This window comes from Lissotriton helveticus, chromosome 4_1 (assembly GCF_964261635.1).
Source record: "Lissotriton helveticus chromosome 4_1, aLisHel1.1, whole genome shotgun sequence".
NCBI lineage: Eukaryota > Metazoa > Chordata > Amphibia > Caudata > Salamandridae > Lissotriton > Lissotriton helveticus.
The window spans coordinates 653,631,160-653,657,353 of record NC_136063.1 but is presented as its reverse complement, the minus strand read 5'-3'; the positions used below and the strand labels follow the sequence as shown (position 1 = coordinate 653,657,353).

Below are 26,194 nucleotides of genomic sequence, written 5' to 3'. Positions count from 1 at the left end.
TGCAATGTTTGAATTTTTTGGCCGCATTTTTGGATATATTGGAGGGATATTCTATATTCTTTGCGTGAGACCCGGTCGGCCCTCTGTATCTTCCCTCCATTTCTGTTTCACCTGCACGTTGTGGGTCTTCAGAAGCCTATTGACTGTTTTGTACTGTGAAGTTCCTGCTGGTGTTTTGTATTATGTATTTTCCTGCTGGTATATCTTGGTAGATATAGGAATCTAGGTAAATCCAGTAATACTTTTCCTTGACGGTAGTTAGTGTAGCCTACACTGCCTACGGACTAGCAGAGCGGGAGGGCTCGTCTTTTTCCAAGTGCCCTCGGCGTGCTTAATTACTGCTCGCGAGGGATTCTGCCATGATGCCGCCATCTACTGCCTGCGCGGCGGAGCACGGTTTGGGACGTGTCCTCTCACCTGAGGGCCATTGACCTGATTCGGCTCCGATGTGTTGGTCTCAATGCCGGTATATTTTTGGACTACCCCTACTTGGTGTAAGGAACCACGCCCTTTGGATACTGTGGCGAGTGATTGAGCCACACGCAGGTGACCCCTTTAGGTTTGGCACCTCCTTGCCTTTTCCCTTCCCCTGACCTCACAGGGTCCGGTGTGTTGACCTTTAGGGTCTCCCGACTCTCTCCCTTACCAAGTGGGCCACTCCTCCTCCCCCACTACTTTTGTTTGTAGGTGCATCTCCATGTCTTTCTCTCTCCTTTTCCTTAGGACAACCACCTTGAGGTGTCCTACAACGGGGAGACGACTGGAGTAAGCGCACCTTTTGCTCTGGGTAAGTCAGCCCTAACGACAGTTCTCTTCATTTGTGTGTTGGTAACCAGCCATGTTTGGCCCCTCCCGTTTTTAACTTGTCCTCCCCACCTGTGTATCATTACTATGTAGACGGTATAACACACTGTCTCTTACTGTGATGGATGAACCTTACTATGTTACTAAGTACGCCAAGACATAACTGACCCCCCTTTAAATTGTCTTTTTTGTCATCCCCCTCCCGTAGGTTACAACAGACCTGGACGGGACCACGTACTCGCACCTTGTTTTTACAGTGGGAAGACACTCTTACTCCCACATAATATAGTGTAGATAGTCTTTAGGTCCTGAAGAAATGCACTGTATCGCTTCGAACAATCTTGCATGAAACATGTTGACCATTGATATAGAGTAGGGACGGGCTCCCCTGGACCCTTAAGCTAGAGAGCCACCACTCTGTTTGTTTTTAGTAAGGTGGGTTACCACTTAATTAAAGGTTTTTCTGTGGACTACCCAACCTTTTTTAACCACTCATGCACACCTACACACATGCACCTAAACCCCCCCCCCCCCTCCAGGCCCCCCTCCCCCCCCCTAACCCCTCACACCCACAGCACCATACGGCAGGAACAAAAGATCTCCGCTAAAGAGCCCCTTTATGGGTGCCCGTCGGGTATTGCACCACCGTCCTGACGAGGAGCGAGCCCATATGATGAAGCATGACACCTAGCTTGCTGGGTGTGTGAGGACTCTAGTTCCAACAAGGAGGACTCCCATCCTGTTTGTCTTCCACTCACTTTGGTTCATCCACACGTTTTCTTCTGGAGAACTGCGTACCCTCCTTTTTGGTCTACAAGATTAAGTTAGACACCACTTCTACTTCTACCGTCTGGGCACTCTGGACTTCGTTTGGGCTTGACTTCATCTCCCTTCCAGTCTGCTGCATCGTATGTGCCTGTGGACCATACAAGAACCTTCCAAGGCCTGTGGGATCAAGGACACCTGAAGGAATCTCCCTTGAAGTGAAGGAGTAACTTTCCTGCATTCGCAGGCACTGCAACTAAGCTGACCGGTCTGCTGATCCTGAGCTCCTATGGACTCGGAAAGGATCTGCAACACAGGTGGTAGTTCGCCACAGCTCTCGAGGCCTGACATGCCTTCTCACCAAGTTTGAGGCCAGTTTCCCTCGTGGGAGCTTCAGGAACCGAAACCCTGTACACCGCATCGACTTGCAGAGGCTTGTTGGCTTCTTTCCACCAAGATCTTCTGGCTCCAAGCAGCCCCAACCTCAAGTGTCTCCAGTGACCAAAGTCTTCGTCCACATCGCATCGTTTGCATCGTGGCCTGCATCTTTTGGTGAACTGCTCGAGGTCCTCTTGTGACTCCAGTGCCTCTGGCTTGTGGGTCCTGTTGAGGGTCACCTTTGGTTCTTTTGGGCTCCCCTGATTGCTCAGGGCCTGCCTTGACTTCCCTGCTCATGGTGAGTCCTCTGGACCTTGCTGGTCCCGACATTGCACCTTCTTCGACTTCTACATTGTTTTGCAGTTGCCCAGGCTTGTTGGTGCTCCCGCCGGACAACAACCCCTTAACTCTTGACATCCAATGTGGGACAGTTTGTACACGGCTCCTGGTCTTCCTCTGCGTCGCCTGGTCCCCACAGCTGCTGTCAAGGTCACCGTCCACTCTCCTGCACCTCCTGACATTGGTGGGCATTTGTCTTCCAGATCTCCTGGTCACTTCTGAGCGATATAAACTCTTTCCCCTCTTCTTGCAGGTACCTCTCAACTAGAATCCACCTTCGGATTCCACCAGACACTTTCTCCTTCTCCAGCAGCTGCACTTTCCTAAAGTCCTCCATTAGGTTTGACTGCAGTTTCTGACACCATTTCACACCTATGCACCCTGCGTCCCTGTTTTAGTTAACATGGGTACTAGGATATCCACAGGTGGGGTGGCTCTCCAACCTTCTGTTTTCCAACGTGTTTCTTCAGCGTCCACTGGGAAGGGTCCTTAATCTTTAAAATTCCAACCGCGACGTACACATTGATTTGTACGGAAAACGCAGTCGTGTCCCCACCCTGCACACAATCTCCGTGGGGCTCCTAGTCTCTCACCATGCGTGGTTCCTTGGGACCCCATAACTTCTATGTCCTCTGGACAATGTCTTGACACGAGTCGTGGTTCTTAATACCACTTTCTTAGTATATGGTTTGATCCCCCCCGGGGTCCACTGTGTATTCCTTGCTATTCACTTGTTTTCTATGCAAAGTATTGTGTGCATTGTGCATATCTCTGGGTAGGAGAGATCTCTATGTGTTAGAGAGTACTATATAATAAATACATATTTTTATAAATACCAGGTGCTGTTCTTTTTCACTCAATCTATGCATGTAAGATTGCATTCTGGTAAAACAAGCTGCTTTACACTGCTTCTGGACTAAGCCTGAAGGTTGTTCTCCTCAGCTACCATTTAGAGCGTTTTATAACATTGTCTAAGACCTCCTAAATCACAATAAGGGTTGTCTGGACTGGTGCAGGATGTCCACTTACATAAGTGTACATCATATACCAGGCCAGCCTCTCACATTTAGCCACTATTTTTAATAGTTGTTGAAATCCAAATCAATGGTGAAGACATGTTTCTGATAATAAGAAAAAGTATATTTTAGAAACTTGCCTGCCTGAACTGTCAGAAGGCTAATTAGCATTACCCTCTGACCGCTCTCAGCCTGTGCTCAGCTTTAAAAAGGTGTGAAAAATGTGTGAAATGCATCCCAGTAGTTAACAGTAGGCTGATCCTAATCTTCGGGGTTGACTCCACTAACTGTCCCAATGTGGTTCCTAATACTAGCACCCTTATATTACTAAATTACTGCACCCATTACTTTACTTGCGTCAAGTTCAGAATCGGGAATATATGTATATCGTAAATAATGATGTGTATATTGTAAGGCTTCTATCCCAGAATATATGAAAATATCTTCCACGTAATAATTAAATAAAAAGCTCATGTATTACACTTTACAGGAGATAAAAATATTTTTTAAATGGTTAGCTGTTTTATCTGATACTCGTATAGATATACACTAATGTGCAGAGGTGCACTGAGACCCTCATGTGTGAGTATTCCCGCTTTATAAGACGCTGTTTGATTAAAGTATTGCAGTTGCAAACTCTTCATGCATCATCAATCTCACCCCACAAAACTCCCCACCCAAGTGAGGTATTAAACTCCTACAGATGGAAATTGGAATCTGTGTAAGTTTTAAAACAGTTACCATTATTTGTGCATACTTAATTAAACATTTCTTGAGAATAAATAGAGTGCTTGTTTTGTTTTCAGTCATGAACTCGATGCAGAAGAAAGCCCCTCTGAGATTCTTGACAAAACCTGGTCTGTTCTAGGATTCAAACGAGGCACTGGACAAAGGTAACCTCTTAAATAGAGGAAATGAATAACTTTTTTTGTTAAATGTTTGAGTGCAGGATAGTATTTTCAAAGTATTTTTGTAGTCCTGTACACATTTTCCTAAAATGCTTTCATGTCAGTAACGCTTTCCCCTGTTCAGTTTGTGGAATATTATCTGTAAGCCCCTGTTACATGTAAATTACATTTAAATTACAAGTGGAAATGACCATGGTTCGCTGTTTCCTCATCTCCTTTATGCAAAGTACAAGAATTGTTATAGCACTGGCCCATTTTGAAGGACTGTTGCAGTTCTGGATTAGTGTGGCACAAAGACCAAATGTCTGCCATACATATATTCTAATTTACATGAATGACACTCACATTTTAATGAAATTGGATTTAAAAATATAACTATTGCGCAATATATTTGTATCAGCTACAGCATGAAAATGCATGCCCTTTCCTTAATACCTTTTTATTGGATCAGGGATGGAAACCTAAAGATTGTGTGCTATGTTATCTTTGAACATCCACATGTACCTTCTTTAAATTTGTAAAGGTAGTTGTTGGAGTTCCTTTCAGTTGAGTTAGTTATGAGTCACTTTCTAGCTTGCCCAATTTAAACCATCATGGGAATTGATTGAGATCCCATTAGGAATCGGCAAGTTGTACTTCATAAAATTTGGCTTGTGATTGTTTACTCTCATTCCCCACAGGTTCCCATGAATTGTTGCTTTATCCTTGAAATTCCATTCCAGTTAACCATTTCACCATATATTGATAAGTCCCTTTATTAGCAAGTGGTTCATTTTAGTGAATCCACTTAGGATTGTGCAGAAACTGTGTTGGCACCATTACATTGATTTGGCAAGGTTTGTGAAGATCAACTATGGGAATACAACCCTAGACCCTCAACAGGTTTTTGACAGGCAAAGTCCTAATATCCCTTTGTAACCAGTCCCTTTCTACTGCTACGAGGCAAGACTGAGAGCTTCTCCCCTTATCTTATGCCTGTGTTTCCCTGTCTCCTCCCTGCCCATAGTCTCTGATAAGCTCAATCCTTGCATTGCCTCTCGGCAATCCCTTCCTCATTGGCAAGGGCTGCACTGTATATCATTCTCTAGTCCCTCCCCTGTTCAACCACTTTTGGGGGTGTGGTCCTTCCCCTTTTCATCCTTGAGGTTTCTCTGCACTGTACAGCCTTCCATTGTTCTGGGATATCCCTGTCCTGAATCACACTAGATTCATGCTGCTATCACTGACTGCCAGATCTGCCCTAGCGAGCTCGGTTACCCACTGAAATGAGCATTTCTGCTCTGCATCCCCATTCTGTTTCCCCTCAGGGATCCTCACATCATTGAGCCTCTTCTACTCCACCACAGAGCCATATCAACTGCTCAGGTAAATGTGAAATCCCATTCTTGTTGTGCAGCCTTTCACCGACCGAAAAGAATTGAAGCTGGGTAACTGTAAAACATGAGTTTAGCAAGTAAGGGTATCAAGTGACTGCAGTACGCAACAAGAGCGAAACTCGAGTTGTGCATGATGCCACTTAGAAATACAAGATGGAAAATCCCACTTTATTACCAGCTTCTAATCTTATGTTGTGTGTGGCCCACCCATCATGCTCCCAAAAGGCATACCCAATGGACAGCTGGGAAGAGGGAGAGGAAGAGAGAGAGAGGAGTCATGTGTTACATGGCCTTCCTTACCATCAGGCACCTGTAGTGGCTCCTTCTGGTCCTATCCCATTTCTAACACATACCTTGTGCCCTACCACGCCATTACCTGCCCAACTATTACAAAACTACAAATACTTGGAGATTGAAGCCCTGCTGCGTCTGTCACTCGCTCATCATGCTAACCAATACCCTTCTTCCCTCAGCCGATATGTTTAAAATGAACCATGGTGCTGTGCCACATTCTCCCACCACCCACAGCAAACCACTGCTCCCCAGAAATAAAATAGAAGTACAAGACACTCTTCCTCCCTACTTGTTGCTTTCGCTCTCTGTTCTAGCTTGGCCCCAGGCTCTCCAATGTCAATATGACATCTTGACATCTCTTCACTGACCGCCCCCACCAGCATGAATTGAAATTCTCTGTCAGTGCAGTTCTGCCGACCTCCAGCTGACAGAGGGCGCTGTGGTTGGTGAAATTGAAGCAAAATCCGCACCCACAGTCTATTTTGGTCTTCTGAAGCATGTGAGGGAAAAAGAGGAAGCAGAGAAAGTTGAGATTCATCCACCTCGCAGGGCCCCTGGAAGTCCATGGGGAAGCTGCAGATCTGGCTTGAACTGACCTGACTAATGAGCAGAGATATTGGAAACTCCATTTCCATTTCTCTTTGTTATAATTCTCTGGGAATGCCTGAACTTCCCTTTTGTCATACAGGCTTGACATTTTATGGCTTGCGCATAGATCCAGTCAAAAGGAGTAACAAACTTCTCAGCACCACGTGCATGTGTGCGTTTTGGATTTGTGACATAGTACATAGTGAACATAAGTTTTATGTTATCATATTAGGAAAAAACATCCTTCAGTCTGTGCTAGTCAGTCTTTCCTGCTTGGAGTCTGGCTCCAGTTGCCTCATGAGCTCTACTCATCGTGACCTCTCCTGGAATTTGTACTTCTACCCCACATTCTTGATTAGCAAATTGGAAGCAAGGGGAATTTTGTTAGTAAGCTTGCTGGAACTGCTTTCTGTGTTACTGCCGATAATTTAGATTTTGGACTTCTGTGGAGCCTTCGAACATTTCAAATTAACTACTTCATGTAAAGACTGCTCTTGTTAACGTGCGTCCTGCCAACCAGGAATATTTGTGGGGTCTGTGGTTTTTCTTCTTTTTCCGAATTATGATAATGTATGCTGATTTTTAAATTCTTAGCACAACATATGCACCCACACTGTGTTCCCAGAACATAAACTTAATTGTTACTTTCTTCGACAGATTATCACCCTGCAACACCACCCATTTGTGAAGAAATTATATCTATTTGTCTCCTCTCCAGTTGAGCGCTAATATCAATACGCTGATTTGCTTTGGTGGTAGTGTTTTAGGGATTGGAGCCCATGCTGCAGAGACTGAACCAACACCTCACTGAAGACAATAACACTTTTATATCAGAGTAATTCAATAGAGCAGTGGATTCTTATGTTACACATAATGGCTTCCATTTGCACCCATAAAACGAATTGTGCTGTGGTAGGAGTAGGGCCTAAACTTTTGCAATTTTCTGTATTCAAGACTTCACATTTTTATTTACTAAGCCAATATTATCTTTCATTTTGATGATATTGTTGATTATACTTGTCATTGCAGATATGGAAGGATTTCTAGCTTCAGTCACCGAACGGTGCGTTACCTGGATAAAAATGTGAAATGCAAACCAAAATCTCTTAGCAAGCTCAAGCCAGTATATTCCAAGAACAAGCACATCTTTTTTACAGAGGAACCTGAAGCAATTTTACCTGCAAATAATAATGTGGCGGACAAGGTAAACTTTTATGTGAACTTGTCGATCTGTCTTTGCTCTTTTAGCACTCATGTCTATTTGTATTCGATAGAGACTTCTAGCCTCAGATTCCTAAACTTAGAAATATCTCCAGTTGTCAGGCTGGATCCAGAAATTTTTCATGAGTAGAACCCCTGTGCTCCAGTAGGGGGCGTTGGTTGGGTCCAGTGGCATCGTCTGCGCTGGAAATGACATACGCCGTGCCTAGCTAGGCAACACCCTAGCACGCTGACTGTTTGTTTCCGTGCAGACAGCGCAGATCCAGAGAGTGCTACCCTCAGTTACATTTTGATTGCCCCTTTTCAACTTTTTATCGAAGTTTTTTTAGATTTGTCTCCTGGTGTGGCATGGCAGGGATGTCATAGAGAAAGGTTGGATTGAAGCCCTGCTGGTCTGTCACCAAAAAATGCCAGTGACAGACACACACCTAGTCTGTCTCTGGTGCCGTAAGCATAACCACAGTGCCAAAACCTGCGTCGATTGTCTTGCCATGTATTCCAAGGCCTCGATGGAGCGATGCCTCAAAATCCTTGCCGCTTGACGTCCAACGCTGCAACGGTCTCGATCCCAGTCGAGAGGAAGGCCCCGGGATGCGTCGCAGAGCCATCGATCTTCATTGCAGTCAAAGTCATCCCAATTGCATACTGATCTTCCACCGGCATGTTTGCCCTCAGCACCAGTCGGGCCACCTGGATCCACAGATATTTCTAGGCTGGCGCCGGTAGAGCCAACTCAACCTTCACTGGTGCCTGCCACACTGACTGCACCCCATGCCATCCCCATTCTTATCCCCAACTCCGACATGGAGGCGGATGAGCGTCGTTGATGCTGACTGGAGCCATGCCATCCAAGCTATATGCTATTTCTGTAGGCTAGGGAAGCTATGAGAGGGGCCACTGGACTCTGAAGAAAACCAGCCCCTAGATCCCACCGAGGAAACCTGGTATGAGAAATTGGCAGATGCCAGTGGACTGGACACCTCCTCAGATACTGGCGTGGTTGCACCTCCTGCTGTGGCTTTGGATGAAGGAGCCTCCTTTGCTGTGGTGGTGAGGGGGGCAGCCACTGTCCTGGACCTTACGCTGCCCTCCGTGGCTGTCAAGACGAACATTTTTATGGAGGTACTTCAACCATCTAAACCGCTTCTCCAGTTTAACAAAGCCCTCGTGGACGTCCTACTCGGAACCTATTCCACGCCCTGCTCAGGAGCTCTTATGAACAGGACGATTGTCTGCCACCATCGCAGGGGACCACAATTTTCTCACACAGCAACCCACCCCAGAGAGCTTGGTGGTCCCACCCTCCATTTACCTGGAAAATCTTGGCACATTCCCTACCACCCCACCGGATTGGGTATCCAAAAAGCTGGATACCTTGGGAAACAAGATATTTTCTTCGACCATCTTGTTACTGCTGTCCGTGAACACTGCTTGTCTTTTGGGCCATACTCTCCAAAGCTATTGCTGACGAGAAAGATTCAGCTAAGTTCACGTTTTGATATGGAATGAACATGACCAACTCGCTAGACAGAGCGGCCTTACAGTGTCATGCCTGGCTGAAGACGCTTTGCTTTTCAGGGGACGTCTAGGCTTTGCTTATGGACATGCCCTTTGATGTCTTCCATCTCTTCATAGGCAAGGCGGACTTAGAGCTTGAGCGCTGCAAGGATAGAACAGCTACAGCCAGGTCATTGGGCCTTTCCATGGCCCCTCGCCAACCCCAGTCTGCCTTTCGCTCCTACGGAAGTGGCTTCCAGCCACGCCTCTACCCGCCAAGCCCCTGTGGCACACAAGATTCCCAGCCTCTGTGAGACCGAAGACTCAGTACCCACAGACCTTGTGGGTAATGCAGCCAGAGGTCATGCCAATCCACCACTCCCATGGCAGCTGTAGGCTCCAAGCCCCTTGAGTCTGCCCTCGGTTCATCAGGGGCAACCCGGTGGGAGGCAGGATACGCCATCACCTGCGCCACTTGATGTCAATAACATCTGACTGCTAGGTTCTCCAGATTGTCCAAAGGAGCTACTCCCTCCTTTTTTTGACCACCGTTCCACCCACTTGCAACAGGCTGACGGAGGACCATCTTTCCTTACTCTGCCAGGAAGTGGTGGCTCTCTTGCCAATGGCGCCATAGAGAGGGTGCCGGCAACTGAAGTGGGTTGTGGTTGCTATTCACTCTACTTTCTGGAGCCCAAGAAGGATGGAGGTCTTTATCCTATTCTAGACTCATGTCCTCTCAATTTCTTCATGAAAAAGGAGAAATTCAAAATGCTCACGCTCACTCAAATCCTGTCTGCCCTGGACCCAGGAGAGTGTATGGTAGCATTGGGCTTTCAGGACGCATACTTTCATGAACCCGTCCTGCCTGGCTACAGACATTACCTGCGGTTCACAGTCACAAGCACTTTCAGTTCACAGTGCTCCTTTTGGGCCTTACCAGTGCCCCTCAGGTGTTCTCCAAGGGGATGGCGGTTGTTGCAGCTCATCTGCAGAGACCAGGGGGATCATTCTTCTACTATCTCAACAACTGGCTGTTGAAGGCGGGCTTGTCCCAGGCAGTGGTCGCCCATCTCTAGACCACGGCAGACCTGCACTCGCTGGGGTTCACTATAAACGTGCCGAAGTCACACCAGGCTCATTTTCATCAAAGCTGGACGCAGTGCAGTTTTAGGGATTTCCTTTTGAACTGCATGTCAAGGATATTCAGGCTATGATACCAATGTTTCAGCCTTTATCATGGGTTTCGTGTGAATGACTCTGAGGCTGATAGACCTCACGACCTGCTGCATCCTGCTTGTGACACATGCCCGCTGGTAGGTGCAGGCTCAGTAGTGGGTTTCTCTCTGACATGGTCCTGATCTTGGAGGGCACTGCAGCATCAGATCCCTCTCCCTTCCCCAACCAGATCTGATAGCAGTGACAGATGGGTCCCTTCTGGGATGGGGCGGCCATCTGGGAGAGGTGGAGATCAGATACCTCTGGTCTCCGGCAGAATCCAGACTCCACATCAGCATTCGGAAATCCTAGCGATCTGGCTGACATTGAAAGCCTTTCTACCCTCCATCAAGGGAAAGCTTCTGCAGGTGTTCATGGACAACACCACTGCTATGTGGTACTGCAACAAACAGGGCAGGGTGGGGTTGTGTACCCTTCGTCAAGAGGTCTTGCACCTGTGGACATGGCTGGAATGTCAGGGCATTTCCCTGGTGGTTCAACACCTGGCGGGCTCTCTGAAAGGCACAGTGGACAAACGTAGCCGAAGATGCTTAGTGTATAATGAGTGGCATCTCCATCTGGAGGAGGTGCAAGGTTTCTTTTAGCAGTGGATTGAACCTTGGTTAGATCTGCTCGCTACCTTGGAGAACACACAATGTCAGAAGTTTTGTGTGCTGAAGTTTTCAAGATGGTTCTCGCTCTGAGACACTTTTCATTTCGAGTGGGGATCAGGCTTCCTGTGTGCCTTTCCGCCCTTTCTATTCCTGCCCAGAGTTCTCAAAAAAATCATAAACTGCTGGGCCCAAGAGTTTGGTATCCTAAGCTGTTGAGCATGGCCATCGGTGCTCCGATCAGGCTGTCCCTTTTGGGAGAATCTACTGTCACAGCAGCAGGGGAGGGTTCGCCTCCCAAACCTGTCAACACCTAGTCTTCATGCATGGAGATTGAGCTGGAACATTTGACCTTCCGCCTGAAGTCTGCAATGTTATCTTGGCAATCTGGCGTCTTTTCTGGTGGCAATTGCATCTGCCCGAAGAGTCCATGAGCTGCATTCACTGTCCTCTAAGCCTCCCTACATCTTCTTTTTCTCTGACAGTCTGCTCCTTTGGACTTCAGCATCTGTCTAGCTGAAGGTAGTCACTGTGTTCGACGTAGGTCATTCCTTCGCTTTGCCTACCTTTCACACTCCAGTTCATTCCGCTAGGGAAGAGTAGAGACTCCACCGATAGCACCCAAAAAGAGCGTTGTTTTTCTACCTTGACCGCACAAAACCATTCCGGTTGGACATTCAACTCTTCATGGGGTATGTCAGGGACAAGAACGGGAAGGCCATGCAGAAACCAACCATCTGCCGATGGATGCTCTGCATTAAAATCTCCTAAGTACTGGCCAAGAAACAACCCCCAGTTGGTTTGCATGCTCATTCCATCACAGCAAAGGTTGTGACCACTGAGTTTATGTTCTGTCAATAAGGTCTCAGTGAAAAGTATCCAGTGTACCTCTAAATTGAAACATCAACCTGTTCTGGGTCTTCCTTCGTGCCAGGCTCAATCGTTCTGCAGTGGGGCCGTCTGTCAGAGCCTCCAGTCGTTGCTGCCTCTTGAATATCAGCTTGCACTACTGATCCTTCATGTTAAAAATGTATCCTTGAGTTATGATTAGGATATGATTTTAAATTATGTTATGGATGCTAGGCACCTTAAGACAAGGGTTGCACATTTACTCTCGATAGTTAAATGTATAGTGCTCTACACTGTAGAGAGAGCAATTAAAATCAGCCTTTTAGAAGAATTGCAGGACATAAGAAAGATAGTGTATGCAACATTTTTAAGGTATTCTGTTAATGGCTTCTCTTCCTTATGATAATGTGTTTTAACGTTGGACTTTCAAACTTTCAGGTTCAGATATTTCTACAGCAAGCTGGTGATTGTGTGGAATTGTCCTTAGAAGAGACTGGCTCTACTGAAATTATCAATGAGTCCACGACCAGCAGTGACTCTGAGGAACATGAAGTATGTGTCAGAAAATTCCCTGTCCCTCTACTGAGGATTCCACTTTCACCTTCAGTGCAAAATGAAGTGCCAGTTAGCTCTGGAGTCTGTACATCCGAAGGGGGCAACACAGAAGAAACTATAGAGGAAGTTGCATCTGAGATGTCGTATGAACTGGACAGCCACCCGCAAAGAGAGTTGGTTGCATTGGATATTCCCGATTATCTTCAGGTAGAAGCAGAAGGTGAGAATATGTTGCATTTAAATTTTGTGATGGTACACAGAAGTACCCAATTGACCCAATCTCGTGAATGTAATTGTCTCGCTGGGTTTGTCCGGCAAATCAAGTTTGTGGAAGAGCGACTAAGTGTTTAAGCCAGTCTTGAGGCTTTGAATATTATTCATCATAACCAGGATAATATTATGTTAGGATAGTCCTACAAGTAGTGTGTTTCCACCACTTTTTCTTATTTTGGACCTTAGGACATTTCTCCTCCCCAGTGCGCTAAAGCTGTCTAAAGAAGCCAAACCACATGTCCTCTGCTAAGGTAATGTGCTTTTGCTTTGTTTGTCTAGAACCTGCTAATGGTGGACTGACCATATTGCCAATCCGTTCCTGACGCTCACATTGAAAAATATCAAACACCATCATAAGGCAACCAAATGCAAGTCACTGCTGTCCCTGGCATCTGGGTCTAATTGTGGAATAAGGTTTTTCAAACAAGTGTCATGCATCGTCAAAAGCTAGTATAATCAACAAGGAGCTCATAGAATATATAGGGAATTCTAAAGAAAATGGGACACGCTTTCAGTCTTCTCATATTTATAAAGTGTTCATCTACACATTTTGATACTAAATGAAAGTTCATACATCATCAGTGTATCAGCAGATGTAACAAAAATCTATCAATTCGCACCCTATCAAAGTTGCTTTTTTTTCTAACTATATTTCCTCTTGATTTGATAGGTGCATGAGTTTTATGGTTTGTGCTATCATGCATTCCACATTTGAAAGGTGTTTAGAGCATTTAAAATACAATTCTTAATTACTTCAAAGTAGTGTGATAATAAATCATTGATTTCTCTGATGTTTATATAGTGGTGACATTATACTAAATTGAATCACTCTGATAATTTGAGTGCACAGTAATTTGTATCCAAATACACAAACTGAAATTACATGTTTGGAACTGTTTCTCAGTCACATAAGCAAGGTTATTTCCTATTCTGGTATTGTATATCTCTGATGGATACTTCTAACTGCAGATTCATCACCTTGTGATTATTTTCAAATGTCAGACTGGATCCGGAAACTTTAAAGCAGTAATTCTATGTGCCAGTAGGTATCCTCATTTGTCTCCACACTGACTTAGTTCCACTCCAGAAATGAAGAATGGAGCTGCATATGAGCACCACCCATGCTTGCAGAGGTCGGTTTCTTTCTTTCCACGTCTTCAGACATTGATCCGTAGCTTCACTGTCTTATCTTTGACAATTACTTTAAAAAAAAATCTTTTTTTTAACCCATTCGGAGTTTTGAGTGCCTTGGACCGTAGCACAACTCCAGGGCCTGTGACAACTGCACCCAGATGAATCCAAAGGCCATATGGGACTGCCAGATGACTCTGTCGGCAAACATCTGAAGACTCAGAACTGCGCCTGGTCAAAGTTGAAAGGAACGTCTGTTCCCTCTGCCTAAGTCATTCCCGCAGAAGGTCCTCCTCACGCCTAAGTCTTCGGATAAGTCAAAGTAAAAGCACAAAAAGTCCAGCGAAAATCGGTCCCTTCCAGCTACTCTCTCCAACTCCTGAGAGGGTTTCATTATGTCACCCGATCCTGATCCGGATCTCCATCAGCGCCGATCCAGAGTCTGGTCCAAATGCATCCCGCATTTTCAGTTCTGTTGCTAATGTCGCGATTAGAGGCCTTCAGTGAGTCTATGCTGCACATTTTCAGCACATAACCTGTCCCATCTGCTGCACTTTGGGCTCCAAGGATCCGCAGGGGTCTCCAGTTTGGCTTCTGCTGGCGTTTTTTGTTGTCCTGGGAACCTCATCGGGTACAGCACTTGTGCCGATTACAGTTTTGCCGATACTCCCTGAGCCAGTTCCTTTTGCATCGATGCCGGTTCTGACCACACTGGAGGAGAATTTGCATCCTACTCAGCTGTCCTACTCTGATCAGAATTTACCACAACTTTTACCGGAGCCATGTCTAGCTCTGCCAACAGGCTATCCATCCAGTTCCTACATTTTGCCAATACCATGTGGTAGGGCCCAAACGTTGCACAATCTATTTGGTACTGACTCAACACGGACAGTTTTGGTGAAGGGGATGAATATGTCTTCCAATATGCCCGTGGCCTGGATACATCTACAGACTCTGACCTTGTGTCACCTCCTGGTCCAACTACTGAAGAAAGTACCTTGTTTGCTGTAGTTATGAGAAGGGCAGCACAAATATTAGACTAACAACTTCCCTCTATGGTGTGAAGGCTATGTTCTGATTGATATACTACAGCCTGGTCAAGCCCTCTTATGATCCCTATCGCAGTTTAATGAGATCCTCATGGATATCATTTTGGGCACTTGGACAAAACCATATTCAGGACGGGCAGTTAAATATTGATTTTCCTCCACCTCATCGTCTAGCACAGGCTATCTGGCCTTTTCGAGACAACAACCTACGCCAGAGAGTCTGGTGGTGCAGATGTCCACAAGTAAAGTTAATCCCAACACCTTAACTACCACTTCACCTGATCATGAGTCAAAGAGAATCAAACCATTTGGCAAGCATATTTTTTGCTTTTACAAGCCTTGTGCTGTGCTCAGTAACCTCTAACAAAAGAGAGGGACCCCAGGCATGCACTTTTTTATTGAGGCATGGACACCATCAGACGCCGCCACGGAATATTCGTAGACAGACTGCGGGCGGTCTAACTTTCACGGAATGGATGTTTTCTCCATCTCGAGCATAAGTGGATATAAGAGACAGCTACAAAGCTAATCTACGTGTGCGGCCTACTGGATTGTTTATTAGAATCACAAGAGACCGTGCCTTATTGTTGTTTGCCCACCAGGAGACGAGGCTAAAAGAAAACGCAATAGACGGCTCCGATCAATATAGCCTATCCATCAAGAAGGGTGGACACAGTATTGGAATATCTTGGAGGGCCTTCGATGCTCCGAGTGAGATATTGTATTTTGTGGGAATCTATATTTTAATCCTGAGGAAGGTGCTGGCTTTTATATTAAGTTGCCAAAACCGAAACGCGTCGGTGCTACTTTGAATTGTGACACACTAAGTCATTGAATCAAATAACTTCTCCATTCAAGATACATGTACTAATTGGAGTTTGGTTTGAATTTGTTTGACTATTGTGTCCTTTTCTGAATTTTAATTGGAATTATCTTCTATGTATTATTCCCACTGTGTTAGGATTTTTATGTATTTATTTCTCTGTGATAGGATATTTTGTATAAATATTTTTATTTTATTTCCTTTCTGTATAAAAGTTATAATAAATTGTACACGTTTTTAACTTTAATCATCTGCATCATTTTTACTCTTTACTTCTGTTAGGCTGTATGCACTGAATTTCTTTGATTGTAATGATGAGTTTGCAAGTTAAGAATCTGCTCTATAACTTATCCAAAGGGGACACTTTATCTGACTGTGCTCAGTAACCACCAGATGTCTTCTAGGCTGCTTCTTCTATGCCCTATAGAACATGGTGGCCTAGGTTTTACTGGCAATTCTGTATCCTCTTCGGGCATCCCTAACCCAAGCTGTTCAGGATGGCTGCAATGCAGCAAAATTTGTGATCCTCTTTGACTTGGACACAAACATCTGCCTGGGTTAAGTGATGGATACAAGTGTATCAATTTGGCACCACACCTGGATGAGGTCTACAGGCTTTTTGTGGGGATATCCAAGCATCCTTAATGGACATGACATTTGATGGCTCCCACTTTTTAGGTGACATAGCAGATTCAGAGCAGGAAAGGTTTAAAGAAAGCAGGGCCAAAGCAATTTACCTGAGTCTTTCTGTCCCCACCAGAAAATTCCACCAGCAGTTTATTCTCCTTCATGGCTATGGTTGGGGTTTTCAGTTTCGCCAACACCAGACCTAGCCACCAGTCTGATGGGTCTTCCAACACTTTTGTGACTGAGGCCATGGTTCTTAAAGTGAATGCCAAGTACAGCAGGAAAAAACGTGCAACGAAGTCCTGTGCCCTTCCTGAATCGGCAGCCTCAAAACTGCTTTATTGTGTCCTTGCCAGCACACAGCCACTCTTTTGGAGGCAGGATCCAGTATTTCCTCCAAGGGTGGTAAGTCACCAATTCAGACAAGTGGATCATCCAATTTGTACATTGGGGCTTCGCCCTCACATTTCTTTCCTTCCTTGCCACACCTTTCACCACCATCAGTGGCTGACAAAAAACCACCTGGCCGTCCTTTTTTTTTTTTTTTTAAGATATTTTTAATATTTTATAGATCTGAACAGTCACCATTAACACCATAGCAATAGCATGTGACATCTTACATATAATGCAATTATAATTGTCATATATTAGTATATCCACATATATTTATTCATAAATGTCCAAATCTATGTTGTTCTCGCATCTCATCTCTACCGTCGGAGAGATGCATATCATCCCATGAATAGTGTTCCATATGCCCCATTTTTTGTCACATTTATTGGGGCATCCCCTGGATTTAAACACCTCTTTTTCAGCAATCATGCATTTGTATAGCTCCTTAGCCCACCCCCTAGCATTCGGCACCTTCGCAATCCCCCAGTGCATTGCAATTGGCCGTTTCACCAGTGTATTACCCAAAGTGATTCATTGTTGTTCCACTTCAGTGAGATCTGTTGCCTCCTAAAAGTTCAGCATCCTCAATCTGGGCATCAGGTGGATATCCTTCCCCAAGGCCCTGTGCATATGATGTGTGGCTTCTTCCCAAAGGACCCTAATTTGCAAATTTTCCCATAGAGTGTGGTATAAGGTAGCCTCCTCGGTGCACTGTCTAAGGCAGGATGCGTCATCCCTATGCCCAATTTTCAAAAGTGTGGCCCTGGTGAAATACGATCTGTGCAGTACCTTCAGTTGGATAAGTCAGAACTTAAGTGGAATGTCTGATTCTCTTGGAGACATAATTGCAGCTTGCCAATCCTCGTCCTCCAGTATGCCTATATCAGTCTGCCATTGTTCACGGAAGCTCCTAATATTGCATAACTTGCGATAAGTCAGTGATACCGCTTTTTTCGGCAGTGGTTCCGAGAGTAATCTATCCTCTAGGGGGAGGATTCTGGTATCTCCCCAATCACGAAGAGGGCTGCATTAAGAGTATGACAGATTTGTAGATAACGGAAGATCTCCACTCCATCCAAATTACCACCTGTTCATCTTGCAGCAGGTAGTTGAGGCACTTTTAGCCAATGAGGTTATAGAGTCGGTTCCGGCCTCCTTTGGTAAGAACTGGTGTTATTCTTACTATTTCCTTATGCCGTATGACAGAGAGCTTCATCCTATTTGCGTGCCTTAAGATTGGAGACTGGATGGTGCAGTTGTACCGGCAAGATCTTTATTTACGTATCCCTGTCCTGCAGGCCCACAGGTGTTACCTGTGGTTCACATTAAGCCAGGAACACTTCCAGTTTGCAGTGCTCCGTTTTGGCCACACAAGTGCCCTGCAGGTGTTCACAAAAGCGATGGCATTGATCGCAACCCACGTCCTGAGGTTGGGAATACAAGTCTTCCTCTACTTCGGTGACTTACTGCTGACTACCAATTATTCTGATTGTGCACCGTAATCCTCATATGAGTACGTGTAGCAGAGGTAAAGGTAGAATCAAAAACAAGACCCCAAAACAAACTCACAAGTCAATGTGCCTACAGGCTGTGGTCTAATGCTCTGGAAAGTATTGCTATATACCACATCATTTTCCACGGTTTACTAGGGGAGCTTGGATAGCATTGTTACCAGTAACAGTGGCTGTTTTAATGCCTTCACCACCCAGGGGCAAAGAAAATTGCTTCACCACAAAAAAGGATATCGAAGTGAGTATTTGCTAACAAATTAGACCTGGGCCCCCATGGAGGGCCAATTCCTCCTCGACTTTTTGGCAACATTAGGATAAGCAAAGACTGGGGAAAAAACCATAACGCTCTAATATTTACCTTGCAGTTAGCATGCAGCTCTTACATGACAGTTAATAGCTCACTGTTCTATGATAGGATTTTAACTTATTAACTGCAAATAACTGTAGGGTCTCTCTGACAAAAGCAGTAACCCCCTGACCTATTTACAATATGTGCACTTTGTGATCTGCATGGTACATGTTCTTAGCAGCAGGCACATTAACCCTCTGCGCTTAATTTCCATGAGTCAAAACGTCCACTAGACAAAACACCATCTCGCTCTACTAAGAACATTAATCGCTCAAGTTATCATGACATTTTTATTGTTGCCGAAAATTGTTGGAGGCCAGGAAGGAGGCAGCAAGTGCTTTTAAAACGATATTATACTTGCAAACATGACGTCCCTACCTGAAGTCGACGCCAGCTGCGGTCCGTGCAGGGAACAGCGGTGGGGCCTTGGGGCCGGGTAGGGGAGATTTAGAGGGACGATGCCGAGGTATAATTATATATTTAATTTTCCCTCCGCATCGTCCCTTGAAATCCCCCCTTACCTGGCCCCTCTGCCCCTCCGCTGTTACCTGCACGGACCGCGGCTGGTCAGCACCTGCTGTGGTCACACTGCCCTAGAGACACCTTGCTCAAGGGTCCTGTGACCTCAGTAACAGAGTCACTGTCTCTCTATGGTTTGCTGTGTCATAGGCCTGCCTGCAAGACTGGAGGTGAACTTCAAAATGAATTGTGGCTGACAGGCATCAAGGTTAACCCACACTTGCCACTGCTAGGGCCCACCTGCTTGTGCTAAGACACCAGGGCTTTTAAGATATTGTGGGGCCTTCTAAGGTCTAGCATGGGAATGTGCTCCATCAGGGGGAGTGGTCTGGTGGACTGGTCATGAGGGCTGAACCTAGTCCCCAGTTCCAAATTCAGCAGGTCTGACCATAGTGCTACATCATCTCCCCACTGAACACCATATTGACCCACTGACAGAAACTTCCACTACACTGACCTGCTATAAACACCTGGATGTGACTCAATTCAAATTATGCACTAGACAAGCAATATGCTACTAAAAGAAAATTAACAACATCCTTGAAAAAGCAAACACTCACAGGGAATGCAAGATTAAGTAAAGCATGTGCAGTGTAAGCAGGAACAACATGGTTACCTTTTTAGGTCTCGCATAGGCAGCGCACATGCGCTGTCTCTCCGAGACATCTGGTAATCTGTATAGCTAGGGTAATCCCGCCTGCTGCTTGTTATTTGTCTTTGCCCTTGTCTGTTTAACACGGGAGAGGTGTGGCGCCGCGGCCAGGGCGACTGACGCTGGAATCTGGGGATCAGGGTTCGATCCCCGGCTCTGGCGGCAGGTTAGCCCAGCACCATGTGACTCTGGGCAATAGCTAGCTTAATCTTCCCGACGGCCCCCAGCGCCTAGAGACCCTTACGGGTGATTGTGCGCTTTACAAATGTGGATTATTATTATTATTATTTAAAACCCTGGTTTGCTACTGAGCAATTGTTCCTGTTCTCCCTCCTTTCTGTTTCCGCTTTTCAGTTAAGCAGCACCGACTAAGTACTATCTTCCTATGATGTGGGTGTTTAAGTATTCCTCAGAGGACTACTTTTTTGATCCTGGATCAAGGGTAAGGCTGCTTGCGCTTTCACTTTCAATATGCGGGCGCTCGCTTTTGCTTGCTTCTGCATACATTTTTTTAAGAGAGCTGTGCTTCTGCCGAGCGATGTGCTTCTGCCTTTAAGGCAGTCCATTAAATAAAGATCGGAGCAGTGCTCCCAGGGTGTTTGTCTCCGAAATATCACCAACAGAAATAATGGCTGCCCCTCAGTAACTGGGTGCGCCCACATTCCTTTTGTTCGCCGAGCATGCATGTGTAATCCTCTTATTTTTTGGCTCCTCCCTGCACGGTGTAAACTGCATTAAAATAAAAAAAACATTAAAACTAGTGCTCAGGATGTTGTATCGAGGCTGGGGCTCGAACACGGAACCCCAGCTCCGAAGTCTGCAGCTCTGACTGCTCTGCCACGTTCTCTCGTTCTGGGGATCCATCGTGGAGTCTTTCTTTGTTTGCCTCAAGCCACACCTTTGTAGCAGCTCGTTCTCTGGCTTTTTGTTGTTTAATTGTTGTTGCGATTCTACGAGCACCAGTTACATTACACAATGACTGTTTCATATTTTTTGTAGATACGGCGAGATTAATCGGCAGCTCAGGACATTACTTAAATTTCTTTGATTGACCAGCCGATTAATCTACCGGTGTCTATAAAAAAAATATGAAACTGTCATTGTATAATGTAACTGGTGATCTTGATCAACAATCAACATTAGTGACAGCAAAGCTTGTGCCACGCTCGTGCAATCAGCTGACAACGATACACGCACTAAATTTTTTATTTCTAGTGCGTGGCTGCTCTGCGCTGTTCGTCGGTTTAAAAAAGGTATGTGGTCACTACTAGGCCTCCCCCCGGCCCCGTCCCTGGGCATGACCAGGTCGATGGGGCCCAGTGGTGCGACCCCGGGGGGGGTTGGTAGTGGCGGGCCGGGATCTGATTGAGCGGCGGGATGGTATGACCGGCAGGATAGGATGTTTGATCCGTTTTCTTGTCTTTCGGGCCTTGGCCTAGACTGCACCGGGGAGGGTGCTTTGGATGGTGCTTTCTGTTCCGGGGCAGACGGGGGGGGGGCCGTTGTGTGTTTCGGCCGTCTTCGCGGCCGCGTGTGTTGGGCTTTGTGTTGTGGGCGATCTTGCCGCCCGGGGCCCTGCCCGCGCGGCTGCGTTGGCTGGCGGGGCGGCTCTGTCCGTCTGTACTCGGGGTGGGGGGTGCGGTTCGGGCTGGCCCCCCGGGTGTGGCGGGGTCGGGGCTGGGCCTCTTTGGGACAGCTGGGGCCGTTTTCTAGGGTCGCGCCTCGTGGGTAGGAGCACTTAGCGGCGGCACAAATTGCCGAGGGGCCATGGGTTCGAGCCCCACAGGGGGCGAAAAGCGAATAATTTGCCAAGCGAGTAAAAGCTCGAGTCGGGTGAACAGGCGAGGCAGGTTCGGGTACCGACTCCTCCGGGGGTCGTGCTCTCACGGTTAAGGGATTCCGGGTGTAAGGTAATGTCTGGTATCGGCTTGCGAACTGGAGGCCGTCGATGGTGTTCACTTCCGGTCTCGCGGTCGCCATCTTAATGACTGTTAGCCGACATGTTTCTAAGGACAGAAATTGTAACTAATCCTCACATTAGATTGCCGGTAATGTGGTAAGATAGGCGGTTTAGGCTGGGGTCGGATCAAGGATGTGAATAATATATATTTAATCGTCGATTAAATCTGAAAATAAGAGATTCGGAATGCTTGGTTTATGTTTCAAATATGTTTAAATATCATGTCTCAAGCCCCAACACCCTTCCGCGGTCTCACACCCACCGTCGCCACGAGACCACGATGTAAGCACCATATAACCTATAATATATATTTAATCGTTGAATAAATCTGAAGATAAGAGATTCGGAATGTTTAGTTTATGGTTCGGATATGTTTAAATGTCATGTCTCAAAGCCCCAACACCCTTCCGCGGTCTCACACCCACCGTCACCGCGAGACCACGATGTAAGCATCATAGCACCCCGGTGTGTTCCTTCTATGTAGTATCTCGACTTCGAGCCATGAGCTCTGCCCCGTGACAAGCGGTTCCATAACGAGAAACAGCAAATGAAGTTCCTAGATCATTGGGTCCCTTAACACGGTTGATAAAGTGAATTGCTGGAAAGAATAACAGATCCAGGCGTTGTGCCAACGGCTGGTCGCGTCCAGGGAGACGAGTGTAGAGCGGGGTCGGGTAGTGATCGTGAAAGCGGGTGCGCGGGTTCGGGAATAATTACAAAGGGCTGTCCAAAGCGCGTCGCGAAGCAGGGTGTAATGGCAACTGCCGCGAGTACCCGCCGCCATTGCCGACCACGAGGCGGGTCAAGGGGCAGTGTGCAGTTAAGGGCTGGTTTAGCAGCGCGGGGGGGGTTCAGTCTATTCGGTAATTTTCAAAGCATTTGAAAACAAGAAATTGACACAGTATTACTATTTGTTGTTGATACACTTGCAGCTTGTACATACATGCAATGCCAATGCGTTGCTTGGAACGAGTGTAGTATATCCGAGAAGTCTCACACGGTTCGATCCCCGGCTCCGGCAGCAGACTGCCCAGCACCACGTGACTCCGGGCAACAGCCCGCCCAATGGGCCTGGAAGGTTTGCACGAGGCTTTCCGCCATTAGTTGACTCTTGGAGCTATTCACCATTACATTGGTTTAGTGTTTTACGTTCCAAGTGTGTCACGGGTTAACTTCTTTCACTCAGTCGGGAGGAAGGCTGGCAATAAGTGGAAGCCTGAAATTAATGCTCCGAAGGCATTTTGTCAATTTTGTTGTGCCGGGCATTGAGGGGAGACCTGGCTATTGATAAACTTAAGAGGCATTTGCATCTGTGGTGTTACCTCTGGCATATTAGTCACATTAATCGGACTTTTCCATGCAGCTTTTCTGCTTCTTGAATTGGCACACTGTCTTGTGTACAAACATGTCAGCTCTTCGCTGGCTCCTCGTAAATGTCTGGCGCCACGTAAACGACGAGCTCTTCCCGAACTGGAATAATTATATTTTCGTTTGTCCATAATATACAGAAGTATTGACGGTGCAGATTAAATTTCCATGCTTCGAAAATCAAAATTAAGCAAGGTTCGTATTGTAGTGGCCGAGCCCTTGGAAGGGTTTGTAAGAGCGTGTGGCCTGGTGGCGAGCAGGTCCTCATCGCTTTAAAGAGGGAAGTGTATTCTGGCTGCAAGGCAGCACAGTGTCAGCAGGAGGGGAAGCGGTGATCCTGGCTTTAATGGCTATGGCCCATGGAAAGAAGTAGTGTCTGGAGTCCCATGGCTCTGGACGCCCAACGTTCCAGACAATATGTACCCAGAGTCGTCTACGCCAGAAATGTGTGTAAGACTTTCAGGCGCCTCTAGATTAAGCCTTCGGGAATAGAGCAGACAATTGGAGCACTTTCCTACCAAGGGAACATCAGTGCCCTCTTTATTTACATTCGAAGTAACGAGAACTAGCTAGATGAAGGGAGTATAGCGGCCAGATCGGTTGACCGCGAACTGGGCAACCGAGTGCGAGTCTCCGCTGGGACGCCATCGTCCTGCTGTTCTGGACAAATCACTTAATATCCCGCGAATAACAAAATAAATGCGTTTGTCCAAATAAAGCGCATCGGGACTTTCGCGCGTTGTAGCCCTCAGAGAACACGGTGCTACCCTCACTACCATCAATGCACCCAGTTTCGGTAATATAGCATATAATTTTCACTGGCAGCCAAAGGAGAACGCGGAACGTAGTGCCTCTGTGGGCATCCTAGAAGCACGGAGCGACATTTAGGGGCAAAAATGACTCGTGCAATCCAGCAGGTGAAATGCTTTCAGTTGCCACAAGCATTTGCAATGCAATAGGCCTCGCATCAAGAGAGTCTGAGCTAGTGGTAATGTAAATGACACAATTTTATCATGTGGTGGTTTTGAAAGGAGCGAGATTAATAGCTGGGTGACCCACGGGGTTAGGGAGTCACAGGGCCAGCGGGATCGGAGGTCACACTAAAGTTGTTGGTGCATAGGTGCATATGCCGGTGAATAACAGTGTTCGTTCTTTCAGGTACCTCACGGTAGCAGCCACTAGGGGGGAAAGGACTGGCAGCGGCTGAATTTTAAGGAGTAGCAGGTAATGCACGTATGGCATACGTCGGTTGAGAGCGGGGCATCGTGTGGCGTGGTGGACTGGCTAAGATTGGTTTGTCCACAAATAACACAGTGTTGTATTACAGATTCCGTTAAGGACCGAGGGTTGGGACAGGCAGCGGCTGCCTTGAAGGAGCAGCACATTGCCAGGATCACGGGCAGGGATTGTCACCGGCTATCTTTGAGGGAGCAGCAGGTAATACGGGGTTGCATAGGTCGGCAGGGAATGATGCAGCGTGTAACGCGGGTTCTTTTGCAGGTGTGCTGGCAGGGAATACGTTCCGACAAAATGGGTTGTTAAACTCGTGTACTTTCTCATCCGTAGGGACCCGGAAGGGCAGAAGCATTCGCGATGAGTTCCCACGGCGCTGCGTTGCCGCAGGATGGGCTATGGGCAGAATTCTTGGCGATCGCGCAGGCTAAGGGGCCAGCTTGGGCACAAGGCTTCATCGAGGGGCGCCGGCTCGAGGAGGCTGGCAGTCCTGCGACCCCTGAGGACGCCCCGGGCACTTCAGGAGAGGGAGAGGGGACTCGTCGGTCCACCCGCAAACGGAAGGGCACACGGAAGGAATTCCCGGCCGCGCCAGCACGCTGTAATAAAACGAAACAATCCGCTCCAGCCGGGCCGCCAGTTGAGACTGTGGCCGTACCTACCGTGGTACATGAGACAGTGGCAGGAATGACGGACTTAGCCCAAATGGGTAAGACAATGGACGATATGTTGGGGTTGATGAATATATTTCAGAAGCGTTTAGACACCATGGCGGCTGCACAGGAAGGGTTGGTCCCTCTGCCGGGGTCGGCATCAAGGGATCCGGTGAGTCAAGTATGGGCTCAGTCAGGGCCGCCATCGTTAGCAGGGTCACTGCTACTGGTCGGGCCATCAGTATTGCCACCCGCCAACGGTGCCTATGCTCCTACCACGAAGAGTGCCCCACCAGCTAGCCAGCAGAGCACGGCAAATAATGTTCCCCAAACGGTCGCCCCGATTCTCACGGTCACCCCGCAGATTGTTAACACGTTTAATTCACAGAATGTATCAGCAGTTGCCCAGCTGACTGGTACTCCCGCTGTTCACCAAAGTATGGCCCCCATCTGCCCCCTAACGGTGGCCCCGCAGATCGTCAACGCCCTTAATTCACAGGGCGTGTCAGCAGTCAGCCAGCAAAGCGTGGCTCCCGTTGTTCCCCAGAGTGTGCCCCCCATTATTCCTTTAGGTACCCCACAAGTCCTATCCCAGACCGCCGCTCCTGGCACACAGGCAGCGGGCCTGGCACCGGCTGCGGAGGGAGCAGCGGGAGGCGCAGGGAATGGTACAGGTGGGCCAGTGGCTGGGGTCCCTTCAGTTTTGGCAGGAGAAGGGCAGCCAGTGGGTGTAGGGAAACAGGGCATCAAAGCGAAAGGGGGATGCTCCTTGGCCAGGCAGGTGCCTCAAGCGGCAAAGGAAGGTATATGGAGAAGGGAGTACATCGACATCCTGACCTTATTAATGCACGATAATGCGGGGGCTGACACAAGGAGGATGGGTAAGAAGGAGGAGGACAAGGTTCGGTTTCAGCGATGGCCGGAAAAGACCATTGAGAACTGGACTGAGGCATTCAATATATTGGCAGCTATCGTAGTGCAGAAGGACCCGGCTCAGAGTGAGGCCCTGATGGAGTATGCAAACTCCATTCAACAAGGTGCAAGGGAATCCGGAGGGATGGGTTGGTTTTCATACAACCAGGAATTCAGAAAGACCATGGCCAGCTGCCCGGAAATAGGGTGGGACCACACTAACATTCAGCTCTGGTTCAAACACATGTGTAGGACTGGGAACAGCAAGAGGGACGCACCTCATAGGACACAGAGCGAGGGTAGTGATGCTAAACGGTGGGAG

General features: G+C 47.1%; 1 protein-coding gene across 1 annotated transcript in view; it reads left to right on the top strand.

Annotated features, from left to right (window-relative positions):
- The window catches only part of TGS1 (trimethylguanosine synthase 1), a 345,615-nt gene that overhangs the window by 99,686 nt on the left and 219,735 nt on the right, over positions 1-26,194 (top strand). Inside the window, exons 6-8 of the mRNA XM_078687296.1 lie at positions 4,109-4,195; positions 7,498-7,672; positions 12,303-12,639. Coding sequence (XP_078543422.1) covers positions 4,109-4,195; positions 7,498-7,672; positions 12,303-12,639 — 599 coding nt within the window. The remainder of the gene's footprint in view (positions 1-4,108; positions 4,196-7,497; positions 7,673-12,302; positions 12,640-26,194) is intronic.